Consider the following 24,569-nt stretch of genomic DNA (forward strand, 5'->3'; position numbering starts at 1 on the left):
TCCAAGTTATGGATCAGAATACACAGGCTCAAGTAATTCAATTGTCGACCAAAATGAAGAATTTGAATGATGCCCAAAAACTTCTGGGTCCCTTCAACAGGTTCAGAACCTATCTAGGGTTGACTGCTCCACAATTTGCAGTTAGTATTTTGCCTCCTAAAGGATGATCTGACTTCCCCCAGGAAATTAACCCCGGAAGCAACAGCCACTCTGAAATAGTAGAGCAGACCCTCACAAAGAGACAGGTGCACCAGCTTTGCCCAGAAGTGGGTGTCACTGTGTTCATATTCACAGTTGAATTCCATCCTCCTGCAGTTATTGGACAGTGGGGTATTCAGTGGTCTGACCCTTTACATGCTTTAGAATGGATGATCTTAGCCCAGCAGCCTAAAAAGGCAGCCCCTACCATCTTGGAATGAATTGCCCAGCGAATCATGGAATGTCAAAAAAGGTGCTTACAATTGACTGCAAAAGATCCTTCAAAAATCGTGATAGCTGTCAGGCAAGAAGAATTTGCATGGTGTTCTGCCAAGAGCACAGCTTTGCCAAGTGCCTCACAAAATTTCTCGGGGCAAATCAGTGACCGTCTACCGAGTCATACGTTGCTGCAAACGAGTAGGACCACTGCAATATCCCTGAAAGTGCTGAATGCTAGAACAACCCTTTAAAGTTACTACTGTGTTCAGTGATGGCTGGGATTTACATTCATATTTATCATGAGAGGACTTGAGTATTTTGTCTCTCGGAGTCAAAAGGCACAATTAGACAAGTTCTTTTCCCCATTCTTTAGGTTTCCCACGCTTCCAAGGTTAAACCAGCCTTAGAGTGAAGTGGCAAAGTTGTAATGTTAAGTTCCTAAACCACCTGCAAGCCACTTGGAGACTTTGTATCGCTGGTAATCCCACTTGACAGCTCCAGGGTGCCACTGTTGCATTGCCAATGATACAATGGGATAGGTCAGTGGCTGAAAGCAGCTAGGCCTGTGGAATTAGCTGGAAGGTCAAAGGGCCAGGTTTGTCACCCTTGTCTCCAAGGGCCCTGGAGACAGGATGACAGATGCTGCTTTTAGATTCAGCAACAAAAAGAGGGGACGTTGGGGATGTTTTGGCTGCCCTGCTCTTCCTTGCCTTTGTCTGGAAATGCAATTGCACTTTCTTCTTCATGCAGAAGTTCCACGGCTGGGCAAGAAGCGGCCAACGGGCCATATTCCAAAGGCAGCGTAGACTGGAGTTGCTAAAGAAAGGAGTCTGTTCCTAGTTGCAAAGCGCACCAGAATAGCCACAGGAGGGACATTTCAGAAAGAATGGGCAATTCCAAAGTAAATGTTGAGCCATATTCCCAGGGAGACAAGGAAAGGAATCTTCCAACTGGCTTGAGGGTTTTAAAGATGTTTTTATTCTGGCTGTGAGCTGTCATTGGAGAAAGTAATCCTGAAGTGCACCTGGTCATCTTCTCTGCTTCCTTGATTGCTTCCCTGCAAGTTTCCTTCATTTTCATTTGCAAAGCACCTGGAGTGGAGATTTATGTGGCGGGGGCCCTTGTGATCTGTAGAAGGAATAGCAGAAGTACTAACTAAAAGTCATAAAAACAGCAGCAGTAGGAAAGCAGCCACACAGCCAATCCATTTCTCTGGAGCATTTGGTCTCCAGTGACTGGTGACAAGGCTGGAGTCTAAAGGCAATCTAGGAAGCCATCTGCTCTGATCAGTTTGGCCAGACCAGCACCCACACGTTGACTGGGCCATTTGCTGGGTCACAAGGGCCAGCTAAGAGACAAACCCCTCCCAGACACTCAGTGTCCAGAGAAGCTGTACCCATTAGGAGCCCAGAGGAGTCCAAAACAACACGCAAACTCTCTGTCCACACCCTTTGCCTCTTGATTGGCTCTGCTTCATACCTTTTCTTGGTAGCTTGAATGATGGCAACTTCCTGCTTCATCTCAAGCCGCTATTTCTCCTGCTCCCTCTGCACCTCTGCCAGGAAGTGTTCCCGTTGCTCCAGCAGCTGCTGTGCCTGCAAACGCTGTCGTTCCATCTTGTTTGCCTGCTGAGGGGAGGAAAACACTTCCAGATGAAGTCCCAGCCAAGCTCCCCTAAAAAACAGTGCAAGCCACATGCCTCACACAACCTACCCCCCATCTGCAAAGTGCACATTAGGAATGACTTTGTGCCTTCCAGCAATGCTGTCCTAACCAGAAGTTTAGGAGGGGGATTAGCAGATGGGAAAAAAGGAGATGCCACCTTCCTCTCCTGTTCTGATGGCCGCCTGTTGTTTCCTGGCCCCTCGCTCCTCAGGGTGTCTGCCTGTTCTCAGAGGCTCTGTTCTCCAAGTGCTGAAGTGGTCCTTGCCATCTCCTCTGTTTCCTGCATTACTTTGCTGCAGGGATGGCAGCAATCGGGCTGTCAGAAGAGGCCGAAGAGAGGCTTGGCTAATTTGAGAAATGGATGCTGCCCAAGAAAGAGAAACAAAAGAAACCAAATTACAAGAGACAAAGGCAAAAGAAACCATTCTTTTCCAAACTGAGCTCCTAACAGGCTCAAGCTGGTTTCCTCTAGTGCCCAGAAATGCACAGACACAAGCAGCAAAGTGCAAATAGACTCAGTTCTCTTCTTGGCTTGCAAGGAGAGAAGTGTGTTCCTTAGCATGCCCTGCCCCTCCTGTGCTGGCTGGCATCTTCCACCACAGCAGGGACAGCCAAGGAAGTGGCCTGGTCACCAGCTCCCTGTCTAACACAAAAGCTGGCAGCAAAGCCGCAGCGCTTCTCACTGACTTGACTGGGCCAGGTAGCACATGGGGCTGGCACAAATGCTGCTCAGCTGTCCTTGTTTGGCTGGCAGCAACTTCTAAGAGTGGGGCAGGAGGGACAAGCTGGGTCCCCTCTGAGGCTCACAGTCAGCCTCCCACAGCCCCTGCCTTCCCACAGATCAACCTAGAACCGCTTGTCAGGGACTGCTTTCGTTGTGTTTTCAAAACGCCACTGTGGGCCTCTATCCCCAGCATTGCGATACTTCAGTTCCTTCGCTAGCAGGTAAACCTGAAAACAGCACCCGAGAGCAAAAGAGGGCCTCAGAAATGACCAGAAGCTGGGAGCTCTCCTCTGAGGAACACCTGTGAGAACTGGGCTTCTTTGGCCTGGAGAAGGACAAGCCCCGAGGAGACAAGTTCAATAATTGAAGGGGCTTTGGAGAAAGATGGGGACACATCTAATTAGCAGGGCCAATTGCAAGAGACAAGGGGGAAAAGGTTTGAAACTAAAAGAGAGTCCGTTCAGATTGGCTCTAAGGAAGAAACTCTTTAGCAGGAGAGTGCTGAAACGCTGGCACAGGTTGCCCAGAGAGCTGGCAGGTGCCCCAGCCCTGGACACATTCAAGGTCAGCTTGGCTGGGGCTCTGAGCAACCTGATCTACTTGAAGATGTCCTTGCCAGTAGCAGGGGGTTTGGATTAGATTAACTTCAGTGGTCCCTTCCAAGCTCAACCAGTCTTGCATCCTGCTTGGTTTTCATTTGAAAAGCAACCAGAGCGGAGATTACTATGGAGGGGACAACCCATCTGATGCCTTACAGAGTTGGGCCAAGGAGCAAACCCTGTTTGCCAGGGAACAGCTGTTTGGCCTGCAGCCGCTCTGCATTGTACCTTCAGAAGTTCCTTGGCAGAGCCTCGCCTGTCCACATCCATCTGCAGGCAGCAGCCCAGGAATTCACACAAGCCCGGGTGTAGGCTGAGCTCTTCCAGATGTGGTATTCCTTGGGTGCGTATCAGATAGGTAGCCTGAAGAAAAAGGAAACATGGGACTCGATATGTTTTATCCATTGCCTCAATTGCTCACCTAGTCCCCATATTTTAAGCTGCAGTCTGCAGTGGCAATTTCTTGCCCAGCAGAGGCTTTGAGATGAGCCTTGTCTCCCAAAAGAAGAAAGGGCTCCTCCAGTGCAGCCCCAGCTATTCCAACATCCAACAGGTGTCACCTTGAAAGTTTGAACCCCTTGAAGTTGTGGGAAAGGGATTTTATGGAGACAGACCAGGAGGCATTGGGATCTGGGCGTATTTGCACCTTACCCTGGCACGGTTCTCCCGAATATACGGAGCCTCTCCTTTGGCCATTTCTATTCCTACGATGCCAAGGGACCAGATGTCCACTTTGGGGCCGTATGGCACTCCCCTCAGAACTTCGGGTGCCATCCAGAAAGCGGTCCCGACCCTCGCCCTTGGTTTTCTTTTCTCAGGGATGAACTGAACACAAAGGCCAAAATCAGCTGAGGAGAAAAACAAACAAACATGGATTGAAGTAAGAAACCAAGGCAAAGGGTTCCTCACTCTAAGTCTCAGGATGCAGTGCTGTATTGAGCTGGAAAAGCAGCTGTGCTCTCTTTCCTCAGGGCTGCAGCCAAGCAAATTGGGAATTCTCCGCTTAACAAACCCACCACCATTCACACCGCGGCTTTTCCTCCTTCACCTGAAGGTTTACGTTGAACCTCCCTGCCTCCCTCCGGAAAGGACACACGCTAACCAAAGTTCCTCCTGATGCCTTGCTGCTCTCTAGACCTCTCAGCACCTTGCAGCAGCGCCCCGAGCGTGCAGGAGAGCTCTGTGCACTCTCACCAGCACCACTGCTGGGCACCTGGCAGCCACTCAAAAGCAGCCCCACAGCGGCTGCCCCGAGCGCTGTGCCTGACCAGGAATACCCACCCAACTTGACAGAGCCATCCAGGCCTAGAAGGATGTTTCCACTTTTGATGTCTCTGTGGATGATGTTGTTGGCATGAAGGAAAGCCAGGCCTCTCAGGCACTGGGAGAGAAAGAAGAAACAGGAGACCAAAAGTTAGCCTGATTTGACTTCATCACACGCAAAAGGAAAATGCTCCTGAGGATTCACAGATCTCAAAGGAACACTGAGTACTGGCAGGAGCAAGATCTCACTGCTGCAGCCCTAGGAGAGCAGGGTCTTTTTAAGGGGAGGCATATTAGTTGCTGAGGGGGAAACATCAGTCCTTGCTCAAGACTGTACCCTGCAAAGCCAGTGGGAATGAGCGTTGCTGCAGTGCATGTGCTCTCGCCATCCGGAGGACAAACAAGGGCTTGCCAAAAGAGAAAAACTCCCTGCCTTGGGTACCAAGGGATCCCTGTCAGGTGGGAGACTGGAGGACAAGGGTTATACGGCTGCCAGGACAGCAGACTCGGAAGTAGCTCACTCATCAGCTTTCAGCGGCAAGCACCATGGTGGGGGCTATGCCATCCTTTGAAGCTGAGACCTGTGAGAGGAGGGTCTCTCTTTGGCTCTGCCGTAGGTTCAAAACTCAGACAGCAGCACCTTTGCACTTACAGAAGTGCAAAGAAGGCAATGCAGGATGGTTCAGAGCAAAGGCTTGGAGAGGCAAAGTGCAGAAAAGAAAAGGGCAAAAGAGGTGAAGAGTTCAACAATGGTAGATAAGAGTAAAGAAGAAACTATAGTAAGGGCAGGGACACCAGCAGGCACTTCAGTCCAGATGCCCTTTCTTCTCTGAAGCATAAGAACACCACAGAAAGAAAGCTCTGAACGTGGACCCACTCACTCAGCAGCACTTTCAAATGTCGAGCCTCTCCAAGGCATGCCAAGCACAAGCAGAAGGATTCCTTACCTCCTGACAGACAGTTGCTATGTGTCCTACAGCCATTGCTTTCATCTGGAGCACACCAGCTAAAGAGCCTCCATCCATGTACTCCAACACCAGCCACACAGCCTCATTGGCAAGGTAGCTGGAAGATGAAAACAACAGCACAGAGCTGAACACACACATCTCCATTGACTCTTGGAAGAAAAGCCTAAGGTAGAGTTTTGTTTCCAGGTCACTGCTAAATGAAGACAGAATACAATGAAGACACACTGCACCTAGGCTATCCACTGCTGGCAGCCTGTGCCTTCCAAATGACAAAGGCACAACTGCAGCAAAGGAGATGGCTTAGGTGGCAAGCGGGGAAAAAAGGCATTTTTATGATGGCAAAGATTAATCTGGAAGTGGACACATCCCAGCAGCTACCTCTTCGTCTTCATAAACAAATTGCACCATTATCTCCAGCAAGAAGGAGACACAGTTTTCACAGCTTTTATTCGGGACAGGCAGGTTTGCAGCAATGGGGAAACCCTTTGGAAAAATGTGCATAAAGGACAGTCACCACGGGCAAAAGTAATTTCAAACCTGGAAAGTTATGTATCTCCCAGCCTACTCTTTTGGCCTGCAAGGCAGTGGATAATAGTGGAAACAGCGCAAGGGAAATAATTTCTGTGATGCTTTCTCAGCACTTCTCCTCCAAGCCTTGGGAAAAATCCAGCCCCAAACCAGCAAAAGAACATGCAGCGAGTGAACACACAGGCTGCTGGCACAGAAAGAGAGCCAGGTTTCTGGGGACAATCTTCAAGCTCTTTATGCCAGGAACCATTCATGGGGACAAAATGCAATCTCCTGCCATGCCTTGCCCAGGAGTGGATGGATGTTAATGGAAAGATCCATTTTCTGCCAGTGAGTAAAGAGCTTTTAAACCTTTGCCTTGCAAGCATGGAAAACAACATTCCTAGAAAAATACCAGGACTGCTTACCTTTCGAGGTAGGTGACAATATTGGGGTTCTTCATTTCCTTCATGACCAGGATTTCTTTCTTCACTTGCTTGCAGCCCTGGTGCCGGAGATCGAATTTCTTTATGGCCACCTACAATGCCGTTGAAAGCCATTAGGAACAGACATTACAAGAACCTCTTTGTCTGCATGCTCGCAGGCCAGGATGCCTTGCCACCTCGGTAAAAAAGGAATCTCTAAACTATCAACCACAAAGCGCTAACAACCCTCTCTGCACCTGCAGACTTCACTAATTGACTTTGTTGATCACCACTGCTATTATCATTTACACATGTTTTGCAAGCCAACTGAAATTTTGCTCCCATGCAAATAAATTGAAACCACTGGAAATACATTAGCATTTCTAGGGGCTTTGACCAGCTTTTCAGAGACTGCTGCCATTCGTGATTGTGCCCCAAAGTAAATACATACCTCGATTACAGAGAAAATGCTGCCCAGAAAAGATCTCCATAATGACTCAAAGTAAAGTTACAATCCTAGCACATGCTAACAGCTTCAGTTTGGAGTTTGCATCTCTGAAGAACATTCTTGAACATGGCTTAGATTGTCATTATTTTGTGGGTTTTAAAACAAATAATCCTTTCTGTGGTAGTCTGTGGATACAGCCCAGGTTATAAGCGGGGTTTAGGGCTTTTGGATGCCTTGTAGACCTCCCTCCAAGTGTGGTTCCTGAGCACGGCAGGTGGATAAGGAGGCACCAGGAAGATGGAATTGTATTTGCTGAGAGCCAGAAATGAGAATTCAGGACTTTCAGCCCCAAAGAGCAGTGGGACTCTCCAAGGCACCACCATGTCTGTTCACTACAAACAGCATCACTATAAAGGAATGTCACCGACACAGGACCAGCACAAGGTTGTATTATGTAAGGTTCTTCATCAACTCCTTCTCATTGATGTGCATGTGTGTGTGTGTTTGTGTGTGTGTGTGTGTGTGTGTGAACCAGGTGTCCCAGGAGTGCAACACAGTCAGCTGTGCTTTAGACAAGGTCTCTCCTTCCTTCGGTCTTGCATTATATTTTCAGACCAAACCACATGATGGAATACAGTGGGAAATCCTATCTATGTCTGAATGCAGGCTTGAGAGGAATTGGGCCAGAATGACAGCTGTTGCCATCAGCTAATCTAGGCATATTTATCCAGTAAGTCCAAGCTAGTGTGTCCTTCTCTGAAAGACAACACTGCTATCCTTGCATTAATTCAGGATGCGAGGCCAAGTCTCAGCAACGTGAAATTTTTAGCCTGCCTCTAGGCTCTAAGCAGGCTACTTGTGTGGGACAGCCTTTGCAGCAAAGACAGGCAGCCCAAAGCTCTGCCATCAGATCACATTGCAAGGAAAAGCACTCCAGAGCAGCAAAATCTGCGAGGGCTCTTGGCACTTACCGCTTGTCCTGTGGCAGCGTCAAAGGCCTTATAAACGGTTCCAAAACCCCTAGAAACAGAAGAGTGGCAAGAACAGAGAAGCCGTTCAGTGCTGAGAAGTGAAAGGCAGCCCAGGCAGGAGCTCTCTGCTGCCCGGAGTGTCGCTAAAACACAGGGCTTTGTCTCCTCTTCAGCCAATAGCACAGCAGCCCAGCCGTCCTCTGCCATGCAGCGTGTCCTAGAGAAAAGCTCAGTCCAACAGGAAGAAAAAAGGGCTACTGCCAATCCCAAATGTACACACTAGGTCATGGATGCAGGGGTTTTCTTGGCCTTTTCCTTCTTGGGTCTGTGTGTGTGGCGTTCCTTTCCAGGCAGTGAAACACAAAGTCCTGTTGGGCCTCCTTCTCCCCGCTCTCTTTTGATTCCATCTGCCAAACTCGGGCAACACCACACAGCCTTTCTTATTGTCCTGAGCACGGAATATTGCTTTCAGCAAAGGATTGGAAGGAAATGCTACTGAGAGCAGTGACCTGACAGCAGCTTCAGGTGGGAAGCTGCTCTCTCAGGTTCTTCTTCCTTCATCAGTGTGGCCGTATGACTTGGAATCATACAAAACCATGTCTCCTAGGAAAAGAAGCAAACTGGTGCCACACGCTTGAGGGACAGGAGGGTTTCCAGGCCCTGCTTTGTTACTATCCAACTCCCTGCTGGGACCCCTCTGTCCCACCCCCTGTGGAGCCTGCTGGTCTCTGGGCACAGGCGGCGGAGGGGGTCCTGGAGTGAATACAACACGGACTCAAAGTATCTAGACACAGGAGGCTCAAACTTGCTGGAATAATCCCGGGTTTATTGTCTGCTGTCCATCCGGGGCAAGTGAGAGACCAAATTGCTCTGGGTCTTATCTCTTATACCAGGGGGCAGAGGTGATTAGGGGATGCAGGGAGGTCACAGCCAATGGGAAGGCGGGGGGAGGGAAAGAAGGTTTTCAGGTAGGAACTAACATTCCACAAACCAGAGGTGAGTTTTACCCTTGGGAGGTACCAAGATTTCTAGATGCACTACAACACTGCTTCTTGCGGCAAGCAAGACATTGTCAGCATGCAGTTACCTTTGATGATGCCCTGTGATCAGTACTGAGACTGGGACAATCTAAAGCCGGGGTGTGAAGAAGCTTGCAGCTTGCCTGACTTCCCACTTGATATTGCACCAGCAAAAGAGCTGGCCCATGCTTCTGCAGAAGTAAGATTGGCTGCACTCACCCACTGCCAATAAATTTCCATCCAGTGTATTTCTGTTTTGGATCTGCCACGCTCACAACACTCCCTGAAAGAAACAAAATGCAAGAAGCAAACTTCAAAACAGAGATACCAACTTCCTGCACATCTGAAACTCAGCTCCATTCTCTGGGGCTCAGGGCAATTGATGGTTGCTTGGCTAACCATAACATCAACAAGAACAACAACAACAGCAGCTCCGTAGCAAGACAGGCAGCTCTGCAGCACACATAGCCTGCACAGGGTCTGATTCTCCACGCTCCTTTGAAGGGTTACCTTGAAAGGAAACTAAGGCCATGGAGAAACCCTCAGAGCAGACAGAGATCAGAAAAGAACAGAGACCAAGGCAAGTGATTTTCAAAAGCTTTCCGACTTGAGAGATTAAATGCAGCCTGGGATCTGGGAGGAATTTTTATCCGCAGCTGCTTTTTGCAGAGCGGAAGGAATATTGCAAAGTGAATTCCAGCAGAAGAGGGGACTTTCTCTACCTCTCAGCAGTTTGCCTAAAGCGTGCTTTGCTGATTGTTCTCTACAACCAAGAAAAATTGCTGTTAGAATTAGGACCCTCTTCATGGATGAGCAGGCTAAGTTCTGAAGACAATTTTGCCTATTCCCCATTTTCTGAAGAATTACAACTGCTTGTCTTCAGCCTGGGGAGCAGCAGTCGCTTGCACTGGACTCGACCTCTTGAAGACCGCCCACGTGTCCCATCTTCCCAAATGGGCACAGCCGAGACGGGTAACAAGGACAGCGCCGCTCCTCGGGTGCTGCCGTGGCACAGACAGCTGCCCAAGTGAGATGCCAATCCTTTCATGAGTCCAGGCAAAGCTGCAGCAATGGGGAGGCAGCTGAAGTCTCACAGCTCAGGAAGGCTCCAGCCTCTGCAGTCATACCAGCCGTCAGTGGCAGGGCAGACATGACATAAAGCTTGGCAGACCCAGCAAGTGGCCACTGACAACCATTGAGAAGAGGCCAGAGCCAGGCCGAGCCCCATTACAAGCTGTTGACCCCACTCAAGACAGACCACGAGTGTCATTGAGTTCAGACCCATGGGGGAGTAGATCAATGCCCCTTTTGTCCCAGCAGTTGATGGCAGACACTGAGGAAACCGGGCTCTGTTCTGCAGCCGACCAGTTATTCTCTGACAGCCCTGCCCTGGCAGCTATAACGTGCAAGAAGCAACTTGGTTGTACTGCAGACTCACCAAGGCCTTGCTGTGCTTTCCTAGAGTATGATCTGTGCAGGGATGAGGGCCAGGTCTTGGCTTTCCAAGAGTATTTACCAGCTGGGCATTAGCTGTGACAAAGTGGCACCATGGTACCAGAGGAACATGCAGCAGAGGGGCTGCAGGCTTCCTCCTGAGAACTGCCTGCAGGGCAGTTTTATCTCACTGCACCACATAGATGTGTCTCTCTAATGCATCGTCCCACGCAAACAGCTAAAATATCAAAGAGGGATTGTAAAAAAAGTATCCTGTTTCTCTTCTTTTGCTGCACTTTGGAAACAGCACTTTCTTTTGGATTCCTAGGGATTTATCTAAGAACAGAATATTTTAACTTTTGAGGCCTACTAAAAGACCTCTTCCACTCTTATTGGTGCTGTCACCTGATGTTCTTTCCAAGGATGCTGAGCCAAGCAGAATGTAGAATTCTTATCCAAACAAACTGAAGAAGGAATAGCAGAAGTACTAACAGTCATAAAAACAGCAGTAATGGGGAACCAGCCACACAGCCAATCCATTTCTCTGGAGTATTTGGTCTCCAGAGACTGGTGACAAGGCAGGAGCCTAAAGGCAATCTAGGAAGCCATCTGCTCTGATCAGCTTGGCCAGACCAGCACACACACCTTGACTGGGCCATTTCCTGGGTGGCAGCCTTCTGCTGCTTGGGAAACAATCCCTGCTTTAGCCTTTACTGCACAGGGCAGGAAGCTCAGGCAAAGCCCTCCCACTCCCAGCTGCCCTGAAAAGCAAAAGCAGTGCCCCAAAGTTCTCCCTGGCTGCTTCCAAGCACCACTATGGCTTCTGTAGGGGGTCCAAAATGTCTGTCTGACACCCGAGGGAGGAGGAACATGCTGAGGCACACACTCCTCAATACACTGCTCATTTGGACAAAGAATGCACAGGACGTACTCAGTTGCTCCAAGCCCTGGTTCTCTCCGTCCTGGCACAGCTGCTCTGGCTCCTGGCCTGAACAGGGCAGACTGCTCACTCTCGGCTCTTCAGGCTGTGGAGAGGAGGCTTCTTCGGAGGATGCTGCTGCAGATGCATCTCCAATGGCAGAGCCCACGTCCATCTGGGACAAGAAATGTCTTGGTGTCAGAAAGGTGAGTGGCAGAGATGCCCCCGACAGCACACTTTAAAGGCCAGCCCTTAGGAACAACACTTGGGTTAGGCTACAAGCTGAGCTGTCAATTCTTCCAGCCCAAGTCAAACCCCCGTAAGCAGCCAGAGACGACAACCTGTCACAGCCAGCCCTAGTAGAGACAGTGAAAGGGAAAGAACAGCTTTCCATTTCAGCCTGTCCTGTGGACTGCATTCACCATGGACAGGGACAAGCTGTTCAGAATCTGAATTCTTACTAGCACTTGCCATCTCGCTCACGTTTCTCATTTCCCAGTCTCAAAAGCTCTTCACTTCAGCCACTTTTTTCTGCTGCTCTACCCAGCTCTAAGCCTTCCATCCTAATTCTTCTTCCTGGTGCTCAGCCCTGGAGCCTGCCAGGCTCCCTGCTTGCACTAGTCCTTGCCTCCCCTTTCCTGATATCTACCGTTCATGCCCCTGCTACTGCCCTTCCCTCTGCTACCTGGCTTGTCAGGCTCACCTGCCCATTCTCTCGCTCCTCCTTCAGCTCCTGCCTCAGCTGCTCTACCTGCCGCTGCCTTTGGTTTAGCTCTCGCTGCAGGAGGCACACCTTGTCTAAATGAGCAGCCTTCTGGCGCTGGAGCTGCACAGAAACAAAGAGAAGACACCTTCAAACTTCCCACCCACCACCTGTGTGGCAACCAAGACTCATGTGCTCACGCATTCCAAAAGCAATTTGCTCTCCTTCTCCTGTTTACCAAGGGCCAGCTAAGACACAATCCCACACACACACACAGTGTCTGGAGAAGCAGTGCCCATAAGGAGCCCCAGAAGCGTCCAAACTCTCTTGGCACTCTCTTTGCATCTTGACCAGCCCTGGGTCCCATCTTTTCTTGTTCAGGTTGCATTACAGCAATCTCCTGCTTCATCTCAAGCACCCTTTTCTCCTGCTCCCTCTGTACCTCTGCCAGGAAGTGTTCCCGCTGCTCCAGCGCCTTCAAACGCTGTTGTTTCAGCCGTCTTTCCTGATGAGAGGAATAGACACTTCCAGATGAAGTCCCAGCCATGCTCCCCAAAGAAAACAATGGAAGCTTCATCCCTCCCACAGCCCCCTGCTGCTGAGTGCACAGTAGTGGCTCTGTGCCCTCCAGCACTTCTGTCCTGACAAGAAACTTTGGAGGGGTGTCAGCAGATGGAAGGAAAGGGGCTGCCACCTTCCTTCCCCGCTCTGAAAGAAGGGGGAAGACGTCTTTTCAAAGTCCCCTACCCTTTGATCAAGGAAAAGCTGCAGGTGGACTGCAGGATGAGGAGGAGGCCAGCACACCAAAGCCGGAGTCACAAGACAGGCCACCAGCTGAAATACCAGCAACAGGGGGCCTGTTGCGTATGCTTCAAGCCCAAAGGGAAGAGCTCTGTCCACCGTGCAAGGACAGAAAGCAAGGAAGGCAGTTGCTGGGACTGCAGGTGGCAGCAAGGTCAGCAGACTGCTACACGGTACCAGGGCGTCAGCAAGGTCCTGCCCCTTCGCTGCCGTGCTTTGTGTGCGACCACCCAGCCTCCAGGGGTGCGTGGCTCATGGCCTCCCTGAAACCGTGGCTGTGTTCAGTGCCCCAGCACCCTCCTCTGGGCATTCACAGCCCTTCAAGTCTGAGCCCTTGAAGCCCTCTGCTGCCTGGCCCAGCAACGTCAGGCCTGCAGCAGAGGCTTGCGGCCATGTCCCATTCTCAGGCTGCTATTCTGCTAAGCCAGCCCACCAAGCTTGCCTGAAAAGTTCAGGTGTGTATTGCTTCCTACCTGTTTTTGCAGGAGCTTCCTTTTCTCCTCCTCCTGAGCAGATTGCCAGAGTCTCAGAGCCTTGCTGAACTGCTCTTCTGCCAAGCGGAGCTGTTGGGCCATTTCTTCACATTGCTGCTTGCTGAAAGATCTTACAGCTTGCAGCTCACAACGAAGGCCCCTGACATCCTCTGCAAACGCGACAAACAACAACAGTCAAAGACTCTGCTGAACATCACCCCTTTCAGATTCAGGCAAGGAGGGACCTGCCCCCAGCCCCTTCACTCCTCGGAAGCCCTGCTGACAGAGCTGCCTTGGGAGCAACTGCACTAGGCAGGGCCATCACCAGAAACAAAGCGCACGAGGCTCTCACCAAGTATCAGCTCCTTGGCCTGCATGGCTGTGCCTACTTGGCCTTCCAGACGGCTCCTGGTGATCTCCAGCTCCGACACCTGCTGCAGAGCCTCCAACAGGCTGCATTGCAAGCTCTCCTTCTCTGTCCTACAAGTTGTGAAGATGAGGACAAATTGTTCGTTGCACACACGGGCAGTTTTTCCAGTAAGTGCCATAAGATCCCTGCACCTGAGTATGGAAAACAGCTGGCATGGAAACGCAGATAGAGCAAGACTATTTCTACCACTTCAAATAGCAAAGCAGACCTTTCCAGGAGATTGGCCAGCCTTTCCCCACGACCTAGCCCAGCACAGAAAGCCCAGCTGAGCTTGATCTCAGCAGCCAAAGCTCAAATTGCTCTTCCCTCACATATCCCACACAGGTGGCTGTGCCCACAAAATCTCTAGCAGCAAGCAAAAGCCCTGAGCTCATCTGCAATTCCAAGTCACTCTGCAGGGGGACAGAGCACCGTGCTCTCCTGGCTGTTTCATCCATGCTTTATGCCATTCACGGTGTACGTAAGAGATACTTCATTTTCCACACCCTCTCTAAGTTCAAGGCACTAAAGGAATGCACCGAACCATACATGAGAGCTGCAGCTTCTAGCAGCACCAAGAGCAGAGAGAAACCAGAACTAGGCTTTCATCTGAAAATGAACTCTCTGGCAGGAGGGGCATGTATCCTGCCATTTAAATTACTGGAATATCATGAATAACAACAACTGCTACCTTTAGTTTTGGCTAAATAAGTCTGCACTGCCCAAAATGTTTTGGCACTCTTTAAAAAGAAGAGGGACCAGCCAGAGTAACCTTGACAGGTTCCAGAGCTGAATGGACAAGTGAGCAAGAATCAGTGCTCAGCAAGAATCCTCAGGGACTGTCAAGAAGGCACATAAAGACCTTTCTTTCCCTTCTGCTGCTGCTGCTGCTGCTGCTGCTGCTTGTAAGCAACTCTAGGTCCTGCACCATACCTCCTCACAAGAGTTATCTCAGAAGGACCTCAAGATTTTCAGCATGAATGTCCAGCATCACCCCAAGTGCCGCATCCCTACTCACAACATTCACACGTAGGAGCCTTGAATTCTGAAAATGTCATGTCAAACTGCTGGGCAAGGAAATAGTGATGTTCAGATGCACTGACGGAGAAACCAAAAGCAGAGGGAAACGTCCGGTTCCAGCAGACATCTGCACTGTTTCCCTGGTACTAAATGCAGTACCAAGTTGGCTTGCTTTGCACTTGTCACACAAAGGTGCAAAGGATCCCAAGCGGGTGTTCAAAAAGAGCTGTGAGAGCTTGAGCTGGCAGAGAAAGAACATTCAGGCCACAGTATGCTTTTCTTTTTTCTCATGTCTCTTTGCTTCTCTGTCCGAGAACCATCTGGAGAGCACGCAGGAGCCAATAAATCCTAACATAACGCTCAGCACCTTGGTCACTCCAGACCTTCAACAATGGCCCACGCTGGGTCTCATCCCTGCCTTTACCTGGCCTCTGCCAGCTGCTCCAAAAGGCCTCGTAGGTCCCGCTCTGTGGCTGCCAGTCGGGCTTGCAGGGCAGCGTTCTCTTCCGCCAGCACTGCCTTCTCTTTGCACACCTGGGACAGCGTGTGCCCTTGGCGAGAGAACTCCTGGAGCAGCTTCTCCAGAGTCCTGTGTGCTGGCCGCTGCGAGCGGCAAACCTGGAAGCAGAGGGGCACCATTTTCCAGGAAGAACAACAACACAGTCTCAGTCGTAGCTTGCTGCCAGAAGCAACATTCGGGGAAGACTTGCTAAGGGCAGCTCCCTCTCCCACAGGTGCTGCCTAGCAACAAGGTGAGTGCTACCTTTGTCACTGCCAGAGGAACTTCCTCCTTCAGCAGAGATCTCTGAGGCTGTGATTCCTCTGCTGTCTCAGGTGCCGCTTCAAACGCCCTGTCTGGTGAGGAGTGGCGCTTTCCCTCAAATGCAGCCAACTCCTTCCATCTATGACAGGGGGACAGACCAACAAGCCTTTAATAGCAACAGTCTCCTTGCAAAACCTCAAATCCACACCATGTCCCAAGGAAGGCAGTCTCAGGGACTTCCTACAGCCCTCTAGGTCCACCTCTGGACAATGCTGGAATGACCCCACTAGACCAAGCATCACTCTTTGTCATTCCTGCCGGTGAAAGAGTCACCAGTGAGGAAGCAAAGAAGCTTCCGGAAACTACAAAACATTTCCAGAAAGCTCCGCTTCCATCAGCTTCACAGCTTCCTGCCCGCTAGGTCTTACGCTCCTCTCTATCTGGTCCACTGGATGCCAGACTTGCAAAAGTTCTTCTTTGCCTAAGACAGGCTTGGGAAATGCAGATGAGTACTGCCACAATTACTCTTGCTTTCACTAGTGCAAGAAGGAAAGAGCCTGCAAGCTATAGCTTGGGGAGGAGATGGGTATGAAGTTCCAAGCCAAGAACCAAAGGATCCCGAGATGCTTACGGCTTGCAGGGACTCCAGGAAGCTTGCAGCCCAGTCTGCAGCTCCAAGCACCTGGGGTCAGCTATGGCATGTGGACAGGCTGCTCAAGGCTCTATCCAGCAGCTGGGCTTCCAAATTTCCAGAGGTGGAATGTGCACAAGCTCTCTGAGGCGCTTCTTCTGCTGCATGATAGGCTTTACGGTCACTGCTTGTCCCTAGGCCCAGCCTGAAGCTCCCTTGCTTCTGCTCTGGTCCAGTTTGGAATGCTTTTTGTCAAGGTAGGAGGAGGGAGTGCCAGGAGGCAGCTATGCTGTAGGTCGGTCGGCAGCCAGACCTGCCCACGGGCTGCCTTTCCCTGACTATGCTGGGCAAGTTCAACAGCGAGAAAGCCAAATTCATTCTTTGACCCTGGGCTTCCTAAAGGCCAGCAAGGCCCAGCCCTGCTCGGAGAAAGCAAGAAAGCTTAGCACACACCTGAACTCCAGGGCTCTTGGTGCTCTATCCATCCTCTGCTGCCGCTCTGCCTTTCCTGCCCGGCCCAAGGAGTCCTGACTGGCAGGAAGCTCTGGTCTTGGGGCCTGCAAGGGATGGGCAGGGAAAAAGCACAAACAAGAAAGCAATAAGGAGCAGGCAAGTTGTCTCCTGAGAGCTGGGAGAAGCAGCAAGCGCAGATGCAGCTCACCTGAAGGCAAAAGATGTTGTGTGGGGCTGTTGATGGGAGTAAGTACATAACCCTTGAGTTGCTATGGAAGTGTCTGAATAGGTGCAAGGAACAGTTCCCTGCTCCGTTCTGATCAACTGGCTTCCCCTCAGGATCTCAAGCATTAGGGAGCAGCCAACAGGAACTGTGTTGCAGCCTTTCAGAGACGGGGCTTGTCTCTGCCATGCAGAGCTGCTCAGGATTCTTCTCAGCAAACTTGGGTCATGTCAAAGTACAGGGTGCAGTCAAAGCAGTGACTGTAGCTACTTCGACAGTGCGTGCAGAGGGGCAGGTCCCTGCAGGACACAGTAGGTCCTGTGTACCCCACAAGGCTGTGAGCTGTGCCTTGGGACCGCTCTCTCTGCTGACAGCAGGGAGCCTGCACACACACTGGGCACAAAGGGGCTCACTTTGCCACCAGTAGCACTCAAGGACAGCATGCTACCGCTCATCTGACACCAAGGGAAGTTCACAGTCAGAACGATGTCGGCATGTGAAAGTTCAGATGCCAATTCCCAGGTGTCAGTGGCTGGGCTGAAGAGCCAGGTCGTGGCAGGACTCCAGGCCTCAGCATCTTCAGCCACAAAGGGCCAGTGCTGCCTGATCAGGAACTTGCAGCCCTGCACTGCACCAAAGCTTTGCACTGGAGCAACCAAAGCTAGCACTTACTGGTTCAGGATGCTCAGGCCCTGGACTGACAACACAGGCGGGATTGTTGTCCTTTTCCTCCCCATCAGCCTCTGGAGGCACAGGGCGAGCCACAGGAGGTTCTGCTGCTGGTGTGCTGCTCTGCAGACAGACAGGGGTGTGAGGGACAGGCAGTGAGCTGTCATTGAGAGCCTTGTTTCTCCTGAGCTCCATCCCCAGCTGTCCTAGGGAGATGTCATGAATTTGGATAGAAGTGGCATTCTCAGCCACTAGAACTCATTTCAAGTGGGCTGATGAGACTAATGTTTGGCCAGGACGGCATATGCTTCTGATATAAGGGAGATATTTTAGCCTGGCTACAATTGGCGGGCAGCCTCCTGTCAGAAAAGTTGACTTTCATGAGTAAAAACTCCTTCAATGGAAAAGGAGGAAACTGATGGAATCCTCTTGGTAGTGCTCATTCAAACGCTGATGTGGACTTTCATTTGGCCTGCCAGGCTGGCACTCGAGTGCACCAGGCCAAGCCCACAGCTTGTTCCACAATTCTTGGAAACCAGGAATGTCAAGGGTGTCCTTCTCACTCACCAAACCACGGACTTGATTCCTTCCACGTTTGAGACAACCTGCCGGAGACAAGGGAAAATGAACCAGGTGTTGGTGGAAAACTGTCTGTGCTGGGCTACCCCACAGAAAAAGGTCCCCCAAGCAGAAAGCATTTTCCTTTCACAACCTCCCTCCCTAAAGCAGCCCTTCTTTAGCACAGCAAGCAAGGCTACAGGGCACTACCCTAGGCTGTGCCTACCTGAGTTGGCTTTGCCACTAAGGAACTAGAAACTTGGCTGCAAAATGCAAATGGTTCCTTAGCAGTCCGTGTCTACATTGTAGCCCGCTGTTCACCCTACAGCTAAAGCAGCCTTTTCCTCCTCTCCTCCCTGGACTTTTATTTTTTTAAACTTTGTGCAGTTGCATGCAATTGCTGTAAACCATTGCCCAGAAAACTTCCCTAAAGCCCTCTTAGAGCTTGCAGTTCCCTTCGGATAGAGTACAGGCCCAGCTCTGGGCTTCAGGAGCACACACAAACTGCTCGGCACTTTCCCCTTCAGCGCAAAGCCAATCGCTACTGTAGCACACAGAGAGGCTCAAGTTAGACAGGCACATTCTTTAAGGACAGAAGGCAGAGAAAAGCTGCTTTCCCTCAGCTCTGGAGAGAACCACACAGTTTTTAGAATCATGCCTACAAAGCTCTCCCAGTCTGCGTTTTGGAAGTTGTCCACACCCTTCTGGCCAAGAGACATCCCCTTTCTAGCTGAAGCTGTTGGCAAGAGCTTTACCAAACTTACGGCATCTTTATGGCACTTTTGTTCCAGTGTGCTGCCCCAAGGAAAAAGCCTCTACTTACGTCTCAGGCCTTTGAACATTTTGCAGGATGACACTGACGCAAAAGCCCTGCCGACAGCACTGCGGAATTGCTCCATTGTTTCAGCAGGGCTGCTTGAGTCCGCAGGCCGGAAAACACAAATGAAAAAAATCCCACTTGCACAGATTGTGCAAGGAAAAGAGAAAAAAAAAGGCACGCGCAGCAATCCGCTGACTGTACAAGAAGAAAAGAAAACCCAAAAGACACCTGCAAAATCTGCAGTTCGTAGAACGAAAAAGGAAAAAGCAAAGACACCTGTACGTGTCTGCAGACCCTACAACCGTAGGGGAAAACAAAAGGATGCCTACACGAGTCCACAGACTCGTACAACCGCAGGCAAAAGAAAAAGATTCCCTTTCCAGGGCACAGACTGTTGCCTGAGAACTCCTCAACACAGGGTCCTCCTGCAACGAGCACGCCAAGAGCCGCTCTGGACGCTGACGCTGTGCGTACACCAGGGCAACCTCCCCCTGACCACGCTGTGACGTGGCAGCCCTCCGCTGACATCACAATAGCAGCCGCTCTAGGTGGGTCTGTGAATTTATGCATAGTAACAGAACCTTCTCTGCAGCTAATGCAAAGGAAAGCCCAGAAAGTTCTCGTCTGTCCCAAAGCAGCACAAACCCTCCTTGCAGTCCAGAACCCATAGCTCAAAGGATCCAAGAGTAACACTAAACAGGCCCCAAGCACATGCACCCTCTCTTTTGGCCACCAGTGCTTCTGACTAAAACAAGTAACACTTGCTTCATTTCTATGGGTGCAATCACGCTTTGGTAATATCCCGGAGAGTCCCCTTAATTGAAATGCTTGTCATGCCTGCCCATTTACTGCATGGCTAACATCGACCAGCACACTGTAGGCTCGCTGAAGGAACAAGGATACCATAGTGGGGAAACAGTGCCAAGTAACAAACTAGCCAGAGGTGTTTGCATGACACTGGAGCAGCATTTGTGTTGTCAGTATGGCAGGGACAGTATGGCAGTGCCCATGTCCTGTGCGTGGCAGGGAATGCCCTTGGAGCGGTGTTGTAGTGCATCTACAAGTCTTGGTTCCTCCCAAGGGTAAAACTCACCTCTGGTTTGTGTAATGTTAGTTCCTACCTGAAAACCTTCTTTCCCTTCCCCCTTCCCATTGGCTGTGGCCTCCCTGCATCCCCTAATCACCTCTGCCCCCTAGTATAAGAGATAAGACCCAGAGCAATTTGGTCTCTCACTTGCCCCAGATGGACAACAGACAATAAACCTGGGATTATTCCAGCAAGTTTGAGCCTTCTGTGTCTGGATACTTTGAGTGCGTGTTGTATCCACTCCTGGACTCCCTCCGCTGCCTGTGCCCTGAGATGAGCAAGCTCTCACCACTGGGGTGGGACAGAGGGGTCCCATCGGGGAGAAGGATTGCAAAGAGTGGCGCCCGACCGTAGGGGCTGAACAAGCCCAACAAGGCTTATCAGAGCCAGGGTGAACCGTTCTTTAGAGACTTTGGATGCTGTTTAAAAATACAAAAGAAAAATTTTTTTAAAAGCAGTCAAAAATCCTCCGGCACCGGGGGACCAACTCCAGGGCAACGGGTATCTTTCCATTGCCAGAAAACAACAGAAAAAGGTAAGGTTGAACTCCGACACCGGGCTGGGAGGGGTGGAGAGTGAAACAGACCCCGGGGGACTGTTCCGTGTAACTCCTTCCCAGCTGCAGCAGCCCCAAGCGTGTGGGGTTCCCCCAGCCGTGGGCAGAGACAGAGTGTGGGGGAGAGGGAATTCTCCCTGCTGCCTGTACAGTGTGAGTTTAATTGTAATCCTTTTGGTGCAACTTTGTTTTCTGTGCTAGGGAAAATAGACAGATTGTGTGTAGAGCTGCTGTGACCTCCAAAATGGGATCCCGGCTCTGCACACAAGAAAGGAGTCATACACAAAAAATACAGAATTTTTTAAAAACCACAAATGTAAAAAATTCAAAACAGAAGATAAAACAGTTTGTATCATATTTGACTCAGCAAAGTGAACAGATTGAATTGTTGAAATTAGATTCAGTAGATGCCTGGGATAAAATTGGAAGTTTATTAACCTTAAAAATAGAAGGAGGAGACAAATCGGCCTTGAAATTCCTCCCGGTTTTTCTTTTAATTCAAAAAGAATTAGTTAACAGAGAAATAAAATTGGAAGACAAACAAACACCACAGTATCCATCTAACTTCCCTAACTTTTCCCCTAAAACCTCTGTTCCCCCACTAGAAAAGATACCCGAGACAAACAATACAAGTTCTAGTCCAGTGTGTCTCTCTCAGTCACCCAGTCCTGCCTCACAAGCCATCAAGGCTCCCTCCCTATACCCTGTCAGTGTCACAGAAAATGTATCTTCCTATCCCCACATGGCTGAGAGCCAAAATGGCACTGGCCACATGTTACCTGGCCACATGGTGAATCCCGCTGTGTATCCCCTTTCTCCTAACCATGATCCCTCCCACCCACCGGTTTCCACCCATAACTCTTATCACAACCCCTTTGTTCCCCCTGATGTTCCACCCTGCTCCACCCCCCAGCCCTGCCTGGCCCCACCCTATGACCCTGTCCCCTGAGGCTGTAACCCTATCCCCTATCCCTCTGCCCCCTGTCCCGCGGGGAGGAGGGGCGGGGAGGGAGAGAGTTACACCCTTTGCTCCTGCAGGGGTGGGGCTGGGTCTCTCCACAGGTGTGGGGAAGGAACAGGCACCCTGGAGCCCGGCGTGGGTGGGGGCGAGCAAAGAAGGCCAGGGAATGCCAGCCCTGGAGAAGATGAAGTTATGCTAACAGCAGCTCCTGTAGTATACAGTAACAGCAGAGGAGCAATGCGATTACAGCATCAGCCTTTCAGTTACCAAGTAATCAAAGATATTTGTAAAATTAAAAATGATTTTGGTTGTGATAGTGAAGTCTTAAGGGACTTAATAATAAGAACTACATTGAAATGACAGGATTTAATTCCTGCAGATATTAAAGATTTATTTCGGTGTTTGCTAACTCCCTCTGAATATGATCTTTGGGAAAGCTTATGGAAAAGATCGTTAACAAAACTCCTAGCTGAACTCAAACAAAGTAATCAAAATGCACATGATACAGAGAACAATGAAATCACTTTAGAACATTTATGTGGGGAGGGAAATTGGATTAATCCTGCTGATCAAGTGAAAATATTAACAAAGTTTGTTGCTGATAAAGTTTGTGATGTGGCTGAAAACATTTTTTACCAATTACCAACAGCTGATATTCAAGTCAGTTATGTTAATATTAACCAGTTTCCATGTGAGAGTTTCTTACAGTTTGTAGATCGTCTGAGACTACAGATACAGAGACAAGTCAAAGAACCAGCGGCCCAGATGGAACTGCTTAAAGAAATGGCCCAAAGAAATGCCAACGAGGCTTGTCGTAGAGTAATTCTGAGTCTTCCTATCAATCCTCCACCCACCATAGCAGATAAGATTGAAGCGTGTGCCCAGAAAGCAGACTTGTACAGTGTACATGACAAGAAACCAGGCAACCCAAGGACAGTAGCAGCAGTGACACCAGGAATGAACAAGCCACAGGTATCACCAGAACAGCTGCAGCACATCGTCTGTTTCCAGTGCAAGAGGCCAGGACATTTTGCAAGGAACTGTCCTCAAACCCAGCAACAAGGGAAACAGCAGAAAGAAGCTCTAGAAAAGCAACCAAAAAACTAAAGCTTCAGCTCTTTTCTGTCAAGCGCAGAGACATAAAAATGACAGACCCGAAGCAGAAAAAAGACTCTATTTTAATGGGAAAAGGGGAGGAAAGGGAGCGGGGTGGGAGACTGCAGAAATATAATTGTGAGGAACGTTTGCCTAATAAGGTCTGGCAACCGCAAAAGCGATTCAGACTTGTAACTTCTAAAGCTTTTTGTTTCAGATCTGATCGATGGACTGTTGTTGCATTAGATTTGCAGGATAATTCACAAGACCTGGCTGGACTGGATAGTAGGTATTTTGTTACTGGAGACACAGCACACACACCAATAGAGATTGAGGCGGCTCCCATGACAATTAAGGGAGACCTAACATACCTCATTCTCTTAGCTAGGTGCCCCCAACCACCTTACTACATAGACAAAGGGCAGGTAATAGCCCAGGTAATCCCTGTTCCAACAGAAGTCCCAGTAGATGACAAAGCACCAGGAGTCTACTGGGCAGAAGGAGTGGGTGAAGACAAGCCCATTATGGGATGTAATTTAACACATAAATCAGAACATCTCCATGTAGAAGGGTTAATTGATACTGGGGCAGATGTGACCATCATACCGGAGAAGGTGTGGCCCTCACACTGGGAACTACAACCAGTAGCAGGACAAATACAGGGTGTTGGAGGGATGGGCTAAAATGCTAAAGACACCATCCAGATCGAAGGTCCGCGTGGTAGGATAGCTAGTGTTCGACCTTTTGTTATTGACTACAAGTGCCCCCTGTGGGTGAGAGACACCATGTCCCAGTGGGGGGTGAAATTAACAATTCCTGAGACACCTCAAGATTTTTTGATAGAGGCCACTGTAGAGCGTCCGGTCCAAAAGCTATCTTGGGTAGATAATAATCCAATTTGGGTGAACCAGTGGGCTCTCAGCAAACAAAAATTCGGAGTGCTAGAAAAATTGGTGGAAGAAGAATTGGCCAAAGGACACATAGTGGAAACAACAAGCCCTTGGAATTCCCCGGTGTTTGTAATAAAAAAGCCAGGGAAAGATAAATGGCGTCTCCTTCAAGATTTAAGAGAAATTAACAAAAAAATACAGGATATGGGATCTCTCCAACCAGGAATGCCATCTCCCACTACGTTACCACAAGATTGGTTACTAGCAGCACTGGATATTAAAGATTGCTTTTTTCAAATTCCCCTGCACCCAGAGGAAGCACCAAGGTTTGCCTTTTCCATTCCTACAATTAACCGGGAAGCTCCAATGAAACGGTACCGCTGGACAGTATTACCTCAGGGGATGAAAGCCAGCCCTTTCATCTGCCAGAGGTATGTGGGGTCATTGCTGTCCTCAGTGCATGCTGAAAAGAGAGAGGCTATCATTTTGCATTTTATGGATGATATTTTAATATGCTGTCCCAATAACAACATACTGAAAGACACCCTTGACCTAGTGGTTAAAGTTTTAACCTCTGCTGGATTCCAATTGCAGGAAGACAAAGTTCAAAGGATGCCACCTTGGAAATACCTGGGCCTGGAAGTTACTGCACGGACTGTTGTTCCGCGAAAATTGGATATTATTGGTAATCCTAAAACTCTAGCAGATCTTCATTCTCTATGCGGGTCACTAAACTGGGTCAGACCCTGGCTAGGTCTCACAAATGAAGACCTGAGTCCCCAACTCAATTTATTAAAAGGGGAGAGACAGTTACTGTCTCCTAGGGAGCTGACTCCAGAAGCAAAAACTGTAATTGAAAAGGCACAAAAGGCCTTGACAGAAAGACAGGCACACCGCTTCAAACCGGAGCTGCCTTTCAAATTTATTGTCCTGGGGAAATTGCCACACCTACATGGGTTAATATTCCAATGGGCCGAGGGGCAGAGGGACCCACTCTTAATAACAGAATGGGTTTTCCTCTCCCATCAAGGACCCAAAACTCTCACCAAGCCACAAGAGCTGATGGCTCAGCTGATTCAAAAGGCCAGGGTAAGGCTG

At 49.8% G+C, this 24,569-nt stretch overlaps 1 protein-coding gene across 6 annotated transcripts; it reads right to left on the reverse strand.

The window, feature by feature from the left end:
- Positions 1–1,372: 1,372 nt before the first annotated feature.
- LOC111922329 (uncharacterized) lies at positions 1,373–19,405 on the reverse strand. 6 transcript variants are annotated; one of them, XM_086867411.1, is made up of 21 exons: positions 18,886–19,405; positions 18,072–18,109; positions 17,508–17,627; positions 16,613–16,716; positions 15,529–15,667; positions 15,190–15,383; positions 13,689–13,816; positions 13,337–13,506; positions 12,505–12,567; positions 12,063–12,185; positions 11,372–11,534; positions 9,226–9,289; positions 7,988–8,036; positions 6,572–6,681; positions 5,616–5,733; positions 4,687–4,786; positions 4,057–4,253; positions 3,634–3,768; positions 2,240–2,446; positions 1,897–2,045; positions 1,373–1,545 (listed from the first exon to the last, which is right to left on the reverse strand). In XM_086867411.1, the coding sequence occupies exons 1-19, from the start codon at positions 18,959–18,961 to the stop codon at positions 2,402–2,404; spliced, it is 2,136 nt and encodes a 711-aa protein (XP_086723537.1). In that variant the 5' UTR covers positions 18,962–19,405; the 3' UTR covers positions 1,373–1,545; positions 1,897–2,045; positions 2,240–2,401. The 6 variants fall into 6 exon arrangements, with proteins under 6 accessions (XP_086723537.1, XP_086723538.1, XP_086723541.1 ...); XM_086867412.1 differs by having other exon boundaries at positions 1,897–2,042; positions 18,886–19,389; XM_086867415.1 differs by having other exon boundaries at positions 16,821–17,627; positions 18,886–19,359.
- Positions 19,406–24,569: the final 5,164 nt, after the last annotated feature.

Source organism: Cyanistes caeruleus, chromosome Z (genome assembly GCF_971803275.1).
Source record: "Cyanistes caeruleus chromosome Z, bCyaCae1.hap1.1, whole genome shotgun sequence".
Lineage (NCBI taxonomy): Eukaryota > Metazoa > Chordata > Aves > Passeriformes > Paridae > Cyanistes > Cyanistes caeruleus.